General features: G+C 38.8%; 1 protein-coding gene across 1 annotated transcript; it reads right to left on the bottom strand.

The window, feature by feature from the left end:
• Nucleotides 1–180: 180 nt before the first annotated feature.
• On the bottom strand, nt 181–16,148 carry RNF32 (ring finger protein 32). Its single transcript, XM_063323858.1, is given in 9 exon segments — nt 181–563; nt 920–1,084; nt 7,008–7,116; nt 7,334–7,458; nt 7,901–7,933; nt 9,600–9,742; nt 14,391–14,661; nt 15,183–15,283; nt 16,096–16,148. Coding segments are annotated over 8 exon segments (1,131 nt in total). The 5' UTR covers nt 15,228–15,283; nt 16,096–16,148; the 3' UTR covers nt 181–323.
• Between the last annotated feature and the right edge of the window lie 625 nt (nt 16,149–16,773).

The raw sequence follows: 16,773 nt of genomic DNA, 5'->3' as shown, positions 1-16,773 counted from the left end.
GTGAGAGATACCAGTGGGGTATTGCTGAATGAGCAGAAGGCCTGGAACAACTGCGGCTCATCTCTGGGAAAGGGAAATGCAAATGGAGGAAGGTGGGAGTGACCGAGGGAGGAAGAATAAAAATGCTGGAAAACCAAAGATGAAACTGAATATAAAGATGAAGCAACAGCACCCTTCTAACTCTTATTTCTCTAAATACAAGGCGAGTACCATTGTCCATACAAAATCATTTATTCTTGGAAGATACAGCTTGAAAAGTCTCTGAAGAACTACAGGTGTTGTCAGCTACCATCTAGGAGGTAGTTCATTATGAGCTGTAGGCATCAACATTTGAGGATTTTCTTTTGATAATATGAGCGACATAAAGGACAAACATGTCGCTCTCCCAAGGAAAACTCTTCAAATGCTTGAAGACAAGGATGATGAAACAAATGTGAACAAGAAAGCAGAACAACCTGTCGTGAAAACTGATCGCTGTTACCAGAAGAGAGATGGGCAGGATGAACCGTAGGACTGAGTGGCATGATACAGATTGGACAGTCAAATATCTCTTGCCGAAATGCCTGAGTAAAAACAAACAAACTTGTAGTGAAACAATGGAAGGTAAGTATAGCAGCAATATGCTAATTCACATCTTCAAATTTTATGACTGTAATGTGTTTTGAGAAACAATTAACACTCTGATTCTCAGTTTTGTCTACAGCGTCTTTGGGCTCTTTGACTGAGTAGCAGAGAGCTGCTGCTGAGGTAAGTCCCTGAACTGTAAAAAGTTTTTAATATTTTTGATTTAGAAGAGATAGACGAAAACGTCAGAAAACAGGAAATGCTCAATTGTGCTGAAAAGACTGCCATCCCTCCAAAGAGCATAAAAGAGCTTATAAATGCAAAAATACTTAAAAAAAAAAAAGTGCCAACTAACCTGCATCTGGATCTTCTCCCAGTCAGTTTCACTTATTAATATTTGTTTTCCTTCCGACTGCTGGAACACATTTCGACTTGCGGCTATAGAAGAATCTATCTCAGAAAAAAATTCATCTAGGTTGATGTCTTAAGAACTCAACAGGCGATTGCTGATCTGCTGAACCTGAAAAGAACATCGATGGCTGTTAGATTTGGAGTTATTTACAGGTAGTCCATGTGTGGATGAATGGTGAGCAACTGGACAAGTTGCATGGTCTATGGAATCTTGTTCCAGTTTCAGCTGGTGTCCAGACCTGACTTAGAGTTAAAAGCATCAGGTCCCAGATGGACCACTATTTTCCAGAGAAAACACAGGACTTTCATCACTGAACTTTCCCAAGACAGAGGTGCTGTTCTCAACCCGTATGGGTGCAGCACAGAGTGTTAGAGACTGAAGCGTAGAACTCAGCTGAGCGTTGGTTACTTGATGGGAAAACAGAGCATCCGCTGTGGGGTTAATTAAAGACATGATAAGCAATGAGAGGAGCGTGGTCTTAGGTCTTGTCCTTGGCATAGACTTAAATATGTTTCTGCGTATTGCACGTAGGCATAAGCATTCTGTTCATTGTGTCTGAAGATGTTCCTGTCAGTGCTCAGCAAAATAAATACCTAAAAGCAGTGAATGCTATTCTTGAACTTAATCATCTCCTTGAGTGCTGTCGCCGCTCACTGTGGCCACTTTCTCTCATTGCTACCACGATATCTGAAAGTTCCTTCAGGAGCCACACAAGTCTTAGACTTGACTTTTGTGACTCTGCTTGTAAATGCCTTCAGCAGTCTTCAGGACCATTTCAACCATGTAGCGTGAGCCTTCCTCTCCATGCATTTCCTGGGAGTGAGAACTTGATAGGAAAAGAGGGAGGATGGGATGGGAAGTGGGAGGTGAGGTGGCAGAAGGGTTGTTGTCAAGGTCAGACAGCCTTATGGTACCTCAACACTTCCCTGTTGTTTCATTTAACATTTTTTTTTTTGGTAGATTTTCTCTACTGGGACGTGTTCCCTTACAACTGCTGAAGTGACCCCTCATAGCATATATCAGAATATTCAAAGTGAACTCTTCCAGACCCAAAGGAATCAAGAGCCCAAAACCCCCCCAAACACTATCTGAAAAGCTCACTTAACGTTCTAAGATTTCACTAAACTTTGAATTTCCTAAGTTGCTTTCTAAAACTATGAAAAAAATCATCAGTTAATTTAAAAAAAAAAAGTCCACATAATATGCACATATGAAAGTGGCTTCCAGTGGAACCTATGACGTTTCTCAATAAAGACTTTAGAGAGAAACATTAGAAGCGTCTAGTTAAGGGAAATGGTGAAAACCATCAAGTAGGGCAAGCTGTTTGCTTCTTGACATTAGATTCTATCCTGTGTATTTCTTTTTATTTTATGGTCTGATTCACTGCTAATTGAGACAAATTATGACTTAATGTATTTCCAAATGATCCTTAACACAACAGTATATTGAAAGGATGTATCCATCTGTCAGCACAAATCAGATTTAGTTACCTTGTTAGTTAATGCTGATGTATCAATATCATGTAACTTAAAAAAAGGAAAAAAATAATCCCACAAAACACGTTGTATAGCGTGTGTATTTAAACCACAACGTGCTGGGAAAAGCAGCAGCCCCTTCTGTACTCTGTGAGAGAATTCCATGTCCAGCAACAAGCAGATGGGTAATCTTGTGCTGCCCTCATGACTCTTCACTGAAAAGAAAGAAAACCCGATTCTGTGCCACGCAAAGGTGCACACTGACCTTCAGTGGTATGTGTAAAACAGAAAACAGACAAACAAGAATCCCACCGCAGGCCTCCTTCAATATTTACACTTTGTGGTCTCCAGACAATCCCAAACCATGACACTGTGGGCTTCCTGAATGAGACGTGAAATACTAATGCACTACACTTTAATCAGGTTATGTCTTTAATATTTTAATGTGATTATGTATTTAATTAAGCAAGTAAGTTTTATCTGAACTGTTGTTTCCAATGTTCTAGAAATGCTATTCCACATTGCAATTTTAACTGCTCTTAGTGATTTCATTTTAAAATTGGCTTCAGGAAGAATAGGGTAGGATTACACCTAAACCTTATCAAATTCACAGTTTCTGTTCAACATCAAGTAAAGGTTGATCCATTTGAGAAAACTTTTGGTCCTGATTTATGCTCGGTCTTCATTTATATTGGGATCAAACTTGAACAGACCTGAACTGTTTCCATAAGAATGGGGGATGTAACAGAAAGCCAGAGCAGCCATGACGATGCTTTCTAATAGGCTCTCGGGACCCAAAATTTGAGGAGACGCAACTATGTTTTAACTCTGCCATTATCCAGTGTCTGTGAATGTGAGAGCAACACAGCCAGCATGTGGCCAGTTCCAGGACTCGGCCTGTCCTTGTGACTGCTGCGAAAGCTAACCAGCCCACGGAGCTGAAAGCAGGGGGCTGAGAGGGGCTGGGGCTGCACTGAGCCAGCAGTGCCCCCCTTCTCTCTCTGCCTGCGCTGCTTGTTCCTTTCTCCCTTGGCAGGGAGAAGCCCTGTCTCTGCTTCCTCCCTGAGCTTGCACTTGTGCTTCTCTTCCCCATTTCACTAAGTGATCCTAAAAGTCCTCTCACGAGCCTTCTTGAGCAGAAACTGTAAGAGAGGAAAACTCTTCTCCTGCCTGACAAGAGAATCTGTTAAGTTCCCCTGCTGCTAAGATACTATCTGCTTTGAGCTACTCCCGTATTTTCTGCAGTATGACCTGACCCAACCCATATCCATCAATCAGCAAATAATGGCTAAGGTTGGGAAGAAAAAACAAGTGTAACTGAAATTTAACCCCAAATTTTTGCTAACTGGCAAATAAGTTTGAACTATAAATGTGAACAGAAAGGAAATAAGCATTTTGTATAATTCGTTAGTTATACATGTTCTACAATTTAAATTTAAATTCTGCTGTGTTTTAATGCATAACCTTTATGAATAACCTTTTTTCCCCTTAGAACAACTGGAACTGATTAATTGAATTTATTTCTGAAAACACCAAACCTCTACATTTTATGTCTGTGAGTTCTTAAAACTTGAATAGAATGGCACAGACTGACTATTTGAAATTCTCTATTGGTATGCAAAACTACATCACTCATCTGTACAGCAGCACAAGACTATGATAAAATAAAATGATGAAACAAAGCACCAAGGTGAACTTTGTCCACAGGGAAGCCTTTTTAAGTGATCCAATGTCAGCAAATTGCTTACTAATGTGTTGACTTATGGCAACCCTCAAGAGTAAAATGAAAAGGCTGGAATTTACAGCATATCAATGAATCAGTTGATAAGCTTTTACTGGTTTAATATCCTCCTGGTTTTGCTGCTTGGAGCCACTTCAAGTTAGCAACAGAATGTTTACCATCTCCATGTGATAAAGGAAGTCAAAGGACTAAACAAATTCCAGGACCATTATACTGTTTGGTGAGATTTAAATTAAAATCTTTGGGAGAAATCACGCGGAGGCGGAAGGAAGAAACTAAAGTCAACTACATCATTTCACAATGACTTACCTTGCTTCCCAAACAATGGCAAGATTTTTAGCAAAGCTGGAGATAATGTAATGCATTTGAAAAGATTTAATTGCACCAATAAAAGACTATACCACAATTAAATGACATACAGAAGTGACATTTATAGGTAAGATCAAAGAAATTCACTACCTAACATGCTGAAGCAACACTCTGCTTTCTGTGTATAGTAGTGCTAAAAAGTAGTCTACTTTGCTGTCCGTGACCTGCCTTATCCCCTTTGATCTATATTATTAAAAATTTTAATGATAGGTGTAATAAGGGCTACTGTAGCACCCTGAAACAAGTAATATGTGTCCTTCCTAATACTAATATTTCAGATGTTATTTTTTATTTTGTGATATTTATTTAAGCATATGCAACTTGATGTTTAAGGTTTATGATCCTTCCAGTGGAGGTAGGGTTATTAAAAATTACTTTTTCTTTTTTTTTTTTCCCCTCCCAATTGTGATGCCATTTGATTATGCTAATGTGTAGGGAGTGACATTTTGAAAGCACAGCACAAGCCTGAGAGGCAAAATTTATTTTAGAAAAGCTTTTTAGCATCTGGAAATGGATAGCTCCTTGTGAAAAATTTCTTCAGTGTTTTCGTTAACCAACACTTAAAAGTATAAGAGCAAACAGCAGGAAAACTCATCTGTAATTCCCACTTGAAAGCCAGTAAGAAAAATAAGTATATATCCTTTAATCACAATTGGTACTGAATTCATTTAAACCTGGCTGATCCATATGAGAAGACTTTATAAATTTGTTCTTAATAGAATGTGAAAAATTAGAGCCCATTTTGTTCCCTGCAAAATCCTGAAGCGTTACATATGAGAATGATTTCCTAATGCTGTGGACTATATATGGAAACTATGCTAAATGAAGACCTTCCCATGGCTTATAATCATGTGATGAGGTGTGGGCAGTCTATCAGGCTGTTTCTCTGTAAAACAGGTATCTAAGATAGGGCCCTAAAAGCTCACTTAGCATTGTAGGTAGCTTGGTAGACTGCTGTACTGGAGCCATCTGAAGTCCAGTGAGAGAAACTTTAACAAATGACACTCAGCTGCAACTTCCAGTGTATTTAGAGGCCTTCCTCAACTTCCCTTTACTGAGACCCTGTTTATAGCTAAGCATGGCTATAAGCCCACGGAAAATCGACAACCTTATTGGGAAATAAGCACCCAACTGTTTCCCCAGTCTTCCATGCAGAAAACTCTAAGTGTTTCTGTTGTCTGTTCTCATCGTGCTACTCGAGGACAGTCACAGTCCACTGAAGGATTCACTTCTTCCAAACTTAAGTGTTTGAGCACTTTCGAGTGTAACATTAGCCTTCTTCAGTTACCTCCATATTCATTTTCTCTGTTACAGGGAAGGACTTTGCATTGATTGCAAAGGTAGCATAGCAACCAGCAAAGCTGTCTCAGTGTTAAGGCTGGGAACAGTGTTTCCCCTCTCCCGCCTGCCACTGTTACCACACAAGCAGAACACTGGTACCAGTTTTGTTGCAACAGCCTGACAGATCCCACTAGGGTACTGATCTTACTATCATACATAAAGGCATAATACAGCAAGAGGGGGTCTTTGCCTCCAAAGCTCTTCTCCAACAGGATACAACCAAGTAAGCATGAGAAATAATGACAGACAATAACAAGCCTTTTTCTGTCAAGAACTCTTCTGTTTTAACTAAAGCAGTGATTTAAAAAAAAAAAACAAACACAAAAAACCACAAAAACCAAACAACTGATTTAAGTATTGTTTTAAACCTAGCACTGATTTAGCTTGCAACTTGGGGTCAGAGTATCTTCCTAGTTGCACGCATTAGCTACATTTAAATGGCTGTCCTGTGTGGCTTCGTTAATCTCTGTTAACCAGGCTGTTTGGTAATCTGGACTGGGAGATGGCATCTCCCGCTCCATGAGGGACGGTTTGGTAATTGCCAACGATGTGTCAGAGCAGTTTTTGTTACTGAAAAGCTGAGCTGGGCTAGGCGTTACTAAACCACGGGAAAACTGGAAGTCGGCAAAGGAGAATTTGAGGATTGCACAGGGACTCTGCAGCAGCTGAGTGCTTAAAGGCTGGCAGGGTCATTGCACCTGATTTGGCCTCGTTTGTATTGGGTCAGGACCCTAATTTACTACAGTCTGATTTGCATCTGAGCAGAAGTTAGAGAAGGGCAAAGTTATGGCATGGAACCATCCAGTTCAGCATCCAGTGAGGGAATAATGACAGTGAAAAGAAATTATGATTGTTTATGGATTTATTTGTTTCTCCCCTTACTCTACCCTCTTCGTATAATTCTATAGGAAAACAGATTACTGTGATTTATCAAAAAGAGATGGGAAATACAGAGCCTCACAAAAAGCCCACTATTGTTGGCCTATGCCTCCAGTGCTGCCTGTTTGATATGAATAAGAAGGACTAAATGAAAAAGTAGAGAGCTGATATTTAGGAGTTTTGATTTAAGGGAGCCGAATCAGACCAAAGAAGCAAATGAACATACCTTTTCTTCAAAGAATTGCTTTCTTAACTTGCTATCTTTAGGAGGCACTGTTCTTCTCAAGTTTTTATACCATTTCCTAACAATATATCCCCTCCAGGAAGCTTGAATTCTGTAAGACACAATTTTGCTCAAGAAGAGGAAACTCAAATTTATATAATTTTACTATTTATATGAAACAATCATTTTATGCATTTTTTAAACATTGACTTTTGTAGTGCATTCGTTCTGTCTAGTTTCTTATTATATTAAAGTTTTACCACATTTAGAACATTACTTAGAAATAAATATTGTCCAGTGACAACACCTGTAGAAGGAGTAAGGCTTACCTAGTAGCACACTTTATTTTAAACAAGCGTGCCCCATCATGTATTACTCTGGTGTGATACTGCTCCTTTCTACACATCAGACAAGATTTTTTACCTGTAAATTTTTCAAAGGCTTTCAGACATGCCTGAAAAAATAACTGCAATCACTTACAATATATTTCATATCATTGGAACAGATAAAACAGGATAGATTACAGAATGTAAAAACAGTTTATTCATCAATCCATGAACACTATAAAAGATGCACATTTTATAATTAAAATGTTAAGAGAATTTTGTAGATCTCCATATAGTTGCATGAAATGTCATGAATTAAACTATTCCCGCTTAGTATACAAATGTATAGCTCAGTAACAAACTACGGTTTTGGTTTTAATAAAGGTAATAAAATGCAATAAAGTGCCTCATCATAAAATAGTCTTAAATTATATTTCTTACCATAAAAATCTGGAATCAAAATTACTTTTCAAGATGATTACACTTAATTCATTAAGCTACTCACTTAAGTAGTTTAATTAAAATACTCATGTATTACGTGCTTGAATAGTTATATAAAAATGTACTCACTTTATGGAATACATGGGAACATGAAAGCAGCACCTGTTTTTCAAAGGGAAAAACCAACAAAACCAACCTGACTTCAAACCGTTCTAAAAGCTGAAAAGTAAAAAATGCTGACAAGAAAAATTCTGACTGCCTGAAAGGTCATTATTTTCTTTTTGTTACTACTGCGGTTTTTCTGGTGAAAATAAAACTAGTCTTCTATAGAAATTACTTAATATATTACATCTTAAATGAATGTGAATTTTGAATTAAAAACACATGGAATGGCAGAAAGCGAGAAATGCCAACTGCTATTGACTGGAGGAAAAGATTATAAGACAAGTACTTAAAATGAAAGCTGATTCACTTTTGTCCCTTTTCCCCACAGAGATGTTAAATTTCAAGAAGTGATATACATCAAATGCAGCATTTCACACATACAAAAAAAAAAAAACCAACCAAAAAAGAAAAGAGAAAGCATGTTCACAGGCTACAAGAAAACTTCACCTTTATCTGACCTAAATTCCCACCAAATGCTGACGATCTCCACCCTGACAAAAGATATAGAGTTGGACAAAAAAGGCAGTTGGCTCTTAGAGGAAGGAAAAACTGGGAAAGGAGTGAAAACCAGAACAAGTAGTGTGCACTATTGAGCTGGCAAACACAAAAGGATTAATGGCTAGCAGCCAGCTGAAGGGAAAGCTTTCAGATACAGTGGCTTTTTTCCCTTGAGGGAGGAAAGCTAACGAAACACCGAGGACAAAAAGAATTCCAGAGGCATTTCCCTTTTTGTGCCAAATCTAAAGTAACCTTCTTAATGAGTGCTGTCTTTTGCTCTCTCTTGTCAAGCTTGAGACTTTCAGGGTAGCCAGAAATTGGCAGAATGGTCTTTTGCCAGATCCATCCCACCTGTCTGTGGACAATTGTACACCTTCAGTTAATGTTGCTGTAAAAGGAAGCAAAAGCCCTGTACGTAAGTTTATTGAAAGACCTCAATTCACATTACAAACTTGGCTGTAAAAAGTCTTCAAGAAAAATTAAAAAGGGAACAGGCAGAAAAAAACCCCATAAAATGCAATGTGGAAAGAAACTTGCAAGCAGGTGGGATAATTCTTGTAATTACCATCATCACTTCTCTGAAGCAGCCCTCTTTTCAATCAGTCCCTTGTCCCTTTTGCTTAACATTTTTAAGATGACAGAATCTAATAAAGCATGATGTATTTATGCTTATGCTACAAACATGCATTGAATAAAGCCATCAAGGTAAAATGTACGCATTTCTTCTGATAACCTAAGGAAGCAACTGACTGGTATTAGGAGCACACCTACTTCCATTTTCCAAACAGAAATAACTATTGAACTAAACTTCAAAGTAACAAAACTTGTGAGAAAACAAAATATATCTTAAATTTTATAATTAGTGAATATTTACCATTCTGATGAATCAAGGCTAGGATTGTATCTAACAGGAGTTTAAATGAAGCAAAAAATAGCCTATACCTGCTTTTAACTTCAGAAGTGAACAAACGTTACCAACCTTTCTCTACCACATCACGTCCAAAATACTTTCAGAGTTCACTACTGATAGCTGGGTCCAGCTATTAAATGCTAAATGCTGTCTTAAAGTAGAATAATGTCTTTCCTTTCTTCCTAGCCGTAACTCTGGAAAAAAATTTTTACATACGATTGTGTAGTCCCCACAATTATACAGTTATACATGTACCTGAGGCTGAAGCGCAAATTCTTCCCTGCATATTGCACAAGGCTGCATGGAGTCTCCATGCTGTATGGATCTCTGCTTTATTCTTCCCCATTCTTCAGCAGTAAGTGGCAAGGAAGGAGGCTCAACTAGGCCTAATTTCTGAGCTGTAGACAACAACAACAACAAATCACTTAATAATACCTATTGGCAGATGTAGATAATGCATTTTCTTCATGTGAAATTAATCGATGAGGCACTTATTTAAAAATACTTTATACAGATACTTCATATAAATCTATCATCAGACAAACCACTGGCAGGCAACATACTTCTTACTATTAGTTAGCTATTAGTAATTGTCAGAACCTCTTTAATATACAGAATATACAGGAAATTTTTAAATGTAAACTTTTATTTGCTGAGTAATTTGAATTTATTTTGATACCTTTCCACAGCCATTACAATGGGGAATATTAACTACACAATGCAACAATACACAGTAACGTAATTTTGTTTGTACAACCACAATCTCCATTAGAATTAATTTCTGAAAGTTTCTTCAACATCACTTTTTTGTATTCTCAAAAATAAAAATAAACAAAATGGTATAATAAAAAACTGTTGCTGGTGCGAAATGCTGAAGCGTATTGAGACTGAGAGAGATACAAGAGAAATAAAAAGCATAAAGAAACAAAGAGATGGTCACAAGACACCAGTGATGGCCTTGCTGCATGTCCATGTGAAATCTCTGTCTTCTCAAAAAAGGAATCAGCGAAAATACATACAATATTTACCCTCGTCCCCACATATGGCAGATAAAGTCCAGTGTCAGTATCTCAGTAGTAAAAAAAGATGCTAATAGGTACAGCAAAGACTGGATCTTTGTCATCTTTGAAGACCAGAGGAAGCAGCTTGTATGGACTGACCAAAGCCAATGGAGGAATGTCCAAGGTATATGTAATAAGCCAATAACATGAGTCCATGACAAGGCCTCAACGGTATTTGCTAAAATGAAAGGAGGGACATGCAATAGTTGGAATGCAAGCTGATGACACCTAGATGAGTTTTAGTTCTAAATGGGAAGGAAAGGGTCAACTCTTTCATTCAGACCAAAATCTTTTTATAAACCGGACATTAATAAGCAGCCCTTATTTGTTCTGTGTAAGCTTTCAAAACCCCCATCAGACAGACTGTGTGTCCAAACCCATTATACTAGTTAGTTATGAAGAGAAAAGGAATCCTAACAAACCAAAGAAAGAAGGGGGTTTTGGTGATCCCCTTGCTCAAATATCTGATTATTCTAGGATAGGATTTGTTCATTTTTGAGACAAAAATTCCGCTCCTGAGTTCATCCATCTACAGATGTATATCGTTAGTCATTTAAAATTTGCACAATACTGTCTTTGATCTTAAAGAGCTTTTGTGATGTACTAAAGGAATTATAAGAAATACTTCCCTTTAGTTGAACTACCTGCCTAACCTACTTCCTCGTGAGGTCATGACATCCTTCAAACATAAATCAATTTGATTCCGTATCTTAGAACAACAAGATGGCTTTGAGATTTCAAGCTAGGTCAGTTTATGCTTTTGGAACAACATGGAAAGTGCTTTCTCTACATATGGTTTGGTTCACATACACCCCACCTTCTTACTTTGTTACCCTTGTAAAGGTATCAAGTCAAAGGTAAGCAATGCATGTAAACCTATGTAGCAAAAGAAAATTTGGAGCAATGAATGCTGTAGATTACACCGGTGGTCACAGATGAATTGTGTTAGAGGCACGATGTTTTAATTCCTGGACAACTCATACCCAGATGCAAATACGGCACCTCCACATGTGCGGAGCTCACAGCTCTGCCTGCAGGCTACGGGCTAGAATTCAAACCACTCCATGTCAAGCAGCAAAGCACGTATGTATGTATTTACGGCATCATAATTTCAGAATGTAAAATACACACTGTATTAACATAAAATAGCATTGTCTATTGATTTTGGTGCAGTAAAATGCTTTTATCTGGTGCTCCTGGTGGTGAAAAATAATTTGAGGTTTAAGAGAAATATGAAGGATCCTGCAAACTTTTTAGAGTCTAAAAACTAGTTTAGAACATATATTTTGCTTAAAGCTTATGCATGAATTGCTGAAATTGGTAGCTGAGTGACAAGGAAGTTTTCCTATCCAGGAGTGCTTTCCCTCTTGACCATTCAACTCTTGAAGAGCATATTTTGCACAGAACAGTGTTCCTGCTACAAAAGAAGACTCAAATTATAAAATACATGACAAAAGTTTCCGTAAAAACACATATCAAGTTTCATCTGACAGTAGTACCCAAAAGCATCAGTGACTGAGTAAGGAAACAAGATCCCGTTCTGATAGACCAGTATACACAAGCGATGGTCTTTATGATGAGAAAATCTCGATACCCAGGGAGCGAACAAGCTAGCAAACCAGTCACAGCATGAAAGGCAGTATCACAACAAAAAATGCCTACCCTTGATTTTCTTCCAAGCACAGTGGTCAGAGACTGTTTTAAGGAAGACAATAAGATGGCTTTGTGGAAAGCCTTTTGTATACCCCCAGGGTAAGAAGAAAATGCTTATTTAAAACTTTCACAAATGGATGATTAAAGCTGCCAAATAGGAAGAAATTGGCGGCAAAACCTATCTTCTAAATAATATAAACCAGATGGGACATTTGTGAGGGACAGGTTATACAGGTGTTTAGAAGGAAAGCTTTTGTACAACATAGCTGATGAACGAAAACTGGCAGCAGGACACACATGCAAGGACACGTGGTTGAAGCAAAAGGCTCTATGAAGATATTCTCAAAACAGCACTTTGAATAAATACAAGCAATTAAATCCTACATTTATCACAGCTCGAGACATCCAAGCTTTCATCCTTATGCATCGTTTACAAGCCCAACCCATTTACTGACACACCCATTTACAACCAAGTGAGTTATTTATCCTAAAATGAACAGTAGCGAAGTAATTACATACCTTAACCTCTAAACTATTATTATTTGATTTTAGTATTCAGGTCTCTATTGAGAAAAATTTAATGATAGAGGCCTGTGAGATTTTGTTTAGTTACCCACAAACTCAAGGAGAAATAGTTACATTAAATTACATTTTCAAACTTGTTTCACAGCTGTAAGTTTTAAACCCCACAGTTCTTATTAAGAAGAGAAAGCTCGACACAAGCATTTTAAAATAATGTGAGACTATAGGTGAAAAACTAATAAGCAAAACCCAGAAACAATTGCAATTTAAAAAAATCTTTCAGCACATTCTTTTGAATCTCTTGCACAAGCATTCATATGGGACATTTCAGTCAATGCTGTGATTTAAAGAGAAAATACTTTGTCTTTCTTATAATTGCAGAGAACATGCTCACACTTGGGCTGCATTTTTTCACCACAACCTTCAGCTTCCATAATCACTCATTATTTATATTTGCGCTAACCCCAGTACCTCTCTGCTCTTTTTTCCCCCCACTATTCTCTCTTCTTTCAAACTCCTCTTCAAAATGAACCAGAGAAAAAACCCTCCTATCTTTAGAACTATATCCATGTAAACATAGTAATAATCACCATGTCTTACTACCTTTGTCCTATCACTTGTTACACTCACTTGTTGTGTATTATCTTAAGTTACCCTCTTAACCTTCAGCTGATTCCAAGAGGCAGATGCCTGTGCTTGTACGGAGCCTCATTGATTTACATGGTTCTCTTTAGAGCCGGGACTACTGTGACAGTTACTATAGCAAAGGCAACATGATCTTCAGAGAGGCCTAAGGGCATTTGTATGAAGAAGAGTAAATAAAACAATTATTAATGATGATGAAAGTTTATTATGCTTAAAACTGCAAATTGTTGAGCTGGAAGGTCCTTTAAGAAAAGCCTAATCAAGACAACTAAAAGGATGGAGACAAGAAGATGTTCATGGCAAGAATACTGTAGAAACATTTCGAAAAGGGAAATACAAGACCGAAACTGATAGACGGGAAGCACATTTAGACTCCTGGTCTGATAAGATGCTCCCTGGCCTTGTTTTTTTAAGCAATATTGTCTGTCGCTGCTGTAAAACTGTATTATTATAATACTATTTAAAAGTGAGTTTTCTCACTAGGCATCATTCCAAGCCCTCACATCTGTGACTTTTATCTTGTTGCATGTTTGCTTCTAAATTTGAAAAAGGTATTTAACTACAGGTGTTAATTCTTCTCGGGTTTAGCCTCAGGACCATTGTAAAAACAAACCTTTTTAACTTTGAGTAAAGGTGGGTATATATTAACAAAGAATACATTTAACGCAGTGCTAGTAAATGTCTCTTTACTGAATAAGGAATAAACCAAACTATTTTAAATAGACTTAAAAAAAATCTTAATATCAAAACATTCCCCAAAATAAATACAATATCTAAATCAATGGTGTTTGCTTGAGAATATAAGGTAAAGAAAGCTATGACAGTCAATATAAAAAACACATTTAAAAAGTGTAAAAGACTTCCCACCTCGTCATGAAGAATTCTTCATGAAGATGCACTAGCTTCTGAATTTTTACCTTTGTTGTCACAAGAATAATATTTTTAATACATTTTAGATAAGAAAAGACACTTTCAAGTCACTGATGGCAATTCTATTGTTTAAATGACTGTTTACCTGATGGCATAAACTGCTGAATTTGTACAAATTCCAAAATAATATTTTATGCTGTTTAGCATTAAATTATCTTATTGAACACAAAGCTTCTTCATTTTAGTTTATTTTACATAAAAACAAAAATCTACAATTCAGAATATAATGGTTTACCTAATGTTAGCTGTGGAGGACTGGGATCAAGAACACACTCCGTTTCTGCATCTTCTGTGTTTTTGTGGCGAGTGCTCTTTTTTCTTAGTCCAGTATCTACTACTGCTCTGACCATTTCTTTGCTCACAGGTTTGTAAATGTTCTTGATGTTCCTTGTCCTTGACTTAAAAGGATCTGCTAGTGAAAGATGTTGGAGCTGATGACAGCATATTATATGATCCTGTAAAGCAACTGCAGAAATTGCTATCGTCTCTCGTTTGGAGGAGCAGCCCTAAAAAGAAAAAAGAAAAGTAAATAATTATTGTTATAAATGACTTTAAAACATATATATTATACTAAATTAAAAGAAATTCTGCTCTTAGCCAATGTTTTTGACTTGTCAAGTCTTTTATACACATGCATCTCCAATACTTGAAGCCTAACATACAATTACCATAATATAAAATTTAAGATTGATGTTTCTGACACATCCTAGTTTTAACTTATAAAAAGTAAAATGAAATCTTTGATTTATCATTTATATTAAATAAAATAGCAGTAATTTTTAAGTTTTAATTACTAAGCCCATAATTATTATATGCAATAAACTCATTATGGACTACAAAAGTTTGGCATGCCCAAACACATTTTTACTTCAATATAATTAAAAACAATCCCAAAGGCTAACCTTGCCTTCCAGAACCCTGAATATAAACAAGAATATATTATTTTTATGCGGGGAATGGGCTTATATATCTATTCCTCCATTTCGCCCCACCGTTCTGCCATATTTTAAAAGATGTGAAATCGTACCTTGTAAAAATCATGATGCTCCATTGATTTCCAAAGATGCTCCATCCATTTCCATAAGATGCTCCAACATCTTTAGCTGATTTTACAAGAGTCATGTGGCTCTACAAACAGACATGTACAAGAACTTGAATATTTCTCAGCAGAAACAGCCTCTCCGATAGCAGATGAGAAACCTACAGTTTCACTCGTTTTCTCCTAGGCCTACCATTGGAGACAGTTTAACACGTATTCCAGGCACAGAAGTTAACTCTGGATCCATAAACCACCAACCGTGCCCGGCAGCCTCATCTCACCCCCAGTGGACTGCCCTTAACGTACACAGAATAGCTTCAAAATGAATGGAATGGCGGTAATCACAAATTTCAAGCTGAACTGAGGAAAAAAATATGGCCGTTGCAATAAACCCCATTGACCTGTTCTGCCAGATAAGTTTATTGTAGACAAGGAAGCCTGTGATACAGAGCGCAAGGATGAGGTTAGCAACCCATTTGGGGATGAAGCTGCTCCGCTGCAACCTCACCATCCTTATCACTCCTCAGCAGGGAAACCTGTGGCGCGGTGTGGCTCGGCAGGGGAGAGGAGCCTGCAGAGGGCAAGGTGACACCCTGTAACACTGGCTGTGGCAAACAGGAGCCACCGCTTATGACCATACTGCTCTGTTCAGTGCACAGTTGTTCCTCCTGCTACCACAGCCAACCGTGCGCTTCCCCAATCAGGACACTTGACCGCCTTCCACCTCTGAGTGACCAGAGTGGCACTGCTGTCACCGCCACAGCCCCTCACAGTGCTGTCCCCGGGCAGGAAGAGCGCCTCGGGCCCTGCCTGCCAGCCGAGCCACCTCACCGCACCGCTGCCCCTGGCCTCGCACCAGCGCCCTGCCCCCGGCCTTGTTGCTCTTTTTTACCATTTTTACCTCACGACCCTCGCCCGGACCGAGGGCCTTCCGCCGCGGGGGCCCCCGCCTCCGCGCCTCCCGCCGCCGGGGCCCCGTTGCCAGGCAACGCCGCTCCCCGGCCTGGCGGCGGCGGGCGAGCGGGAAGACGCGGTGAGGGAGGGCGGCTCGGGCCCCGCCTCGCCTGAGGGGCCGCCGGGGCCCCGCTCCCGGGCCGGCCCCAGCGGCCGCTCGCAGGGCTCACCTTGCCGATTTTGTCTCAACAGCGAAGCTGCACGCTTCCGTCTGTCCCCACCTTCCTGTGGTTAGTGTGGTGGTCTCGCCTTTAGCTCCAGCGTCTGCGTTGTAATGTGGGTAGTGTTCGTAGTGCACAATAATGGCTGCTCTGCCCTCTGTGTGCATTGTAACTTGAAGACTGCTTTTCACTCTGCATGTTTTTCAATTTTTAATGAGTGTTTTTAACTTCTGTGTTGTGTTTAACCTGGCAGGTGGTCAGATGAGAGGGAGGCCCAGTAATTATTACACATGGAAGGACTTCCTTCACCAGTGGCCTTCTGGCAGAGCTCTCCAGCTTCTCAAAGCTTTCCAGTGATGGTTCAAGGCCAGGCTGGATGGGGCTTTGAGCAACCTGGTCTAGTGGGAGGTGTCCCTGCCCATGGCAGGGGGGTTGGAACTAGATGATCTTTGAGGTCCCTTCCG

Source organism: Chroicocephalus ridibundus, chromosome 2, assembly GCF_963924245.1.
Source record: "Chroicocephalus ridibundus chromosome 2, bChrRid1.1, whole genome shotgun sequence".
Classification (NCBI taxonomy): domain Eukaryota; kingdom Metazoa; phylum Chordata; class Aves; order Charadriiformes; family Laridae; genus Chroicocephalus; species Chroicocephalus ridibundus.
The sequence above is the reverse complement of the archived record's forward strand: the minus strand, read 5'-3'. Positions and strand labels throughout refer to the sequence as shown.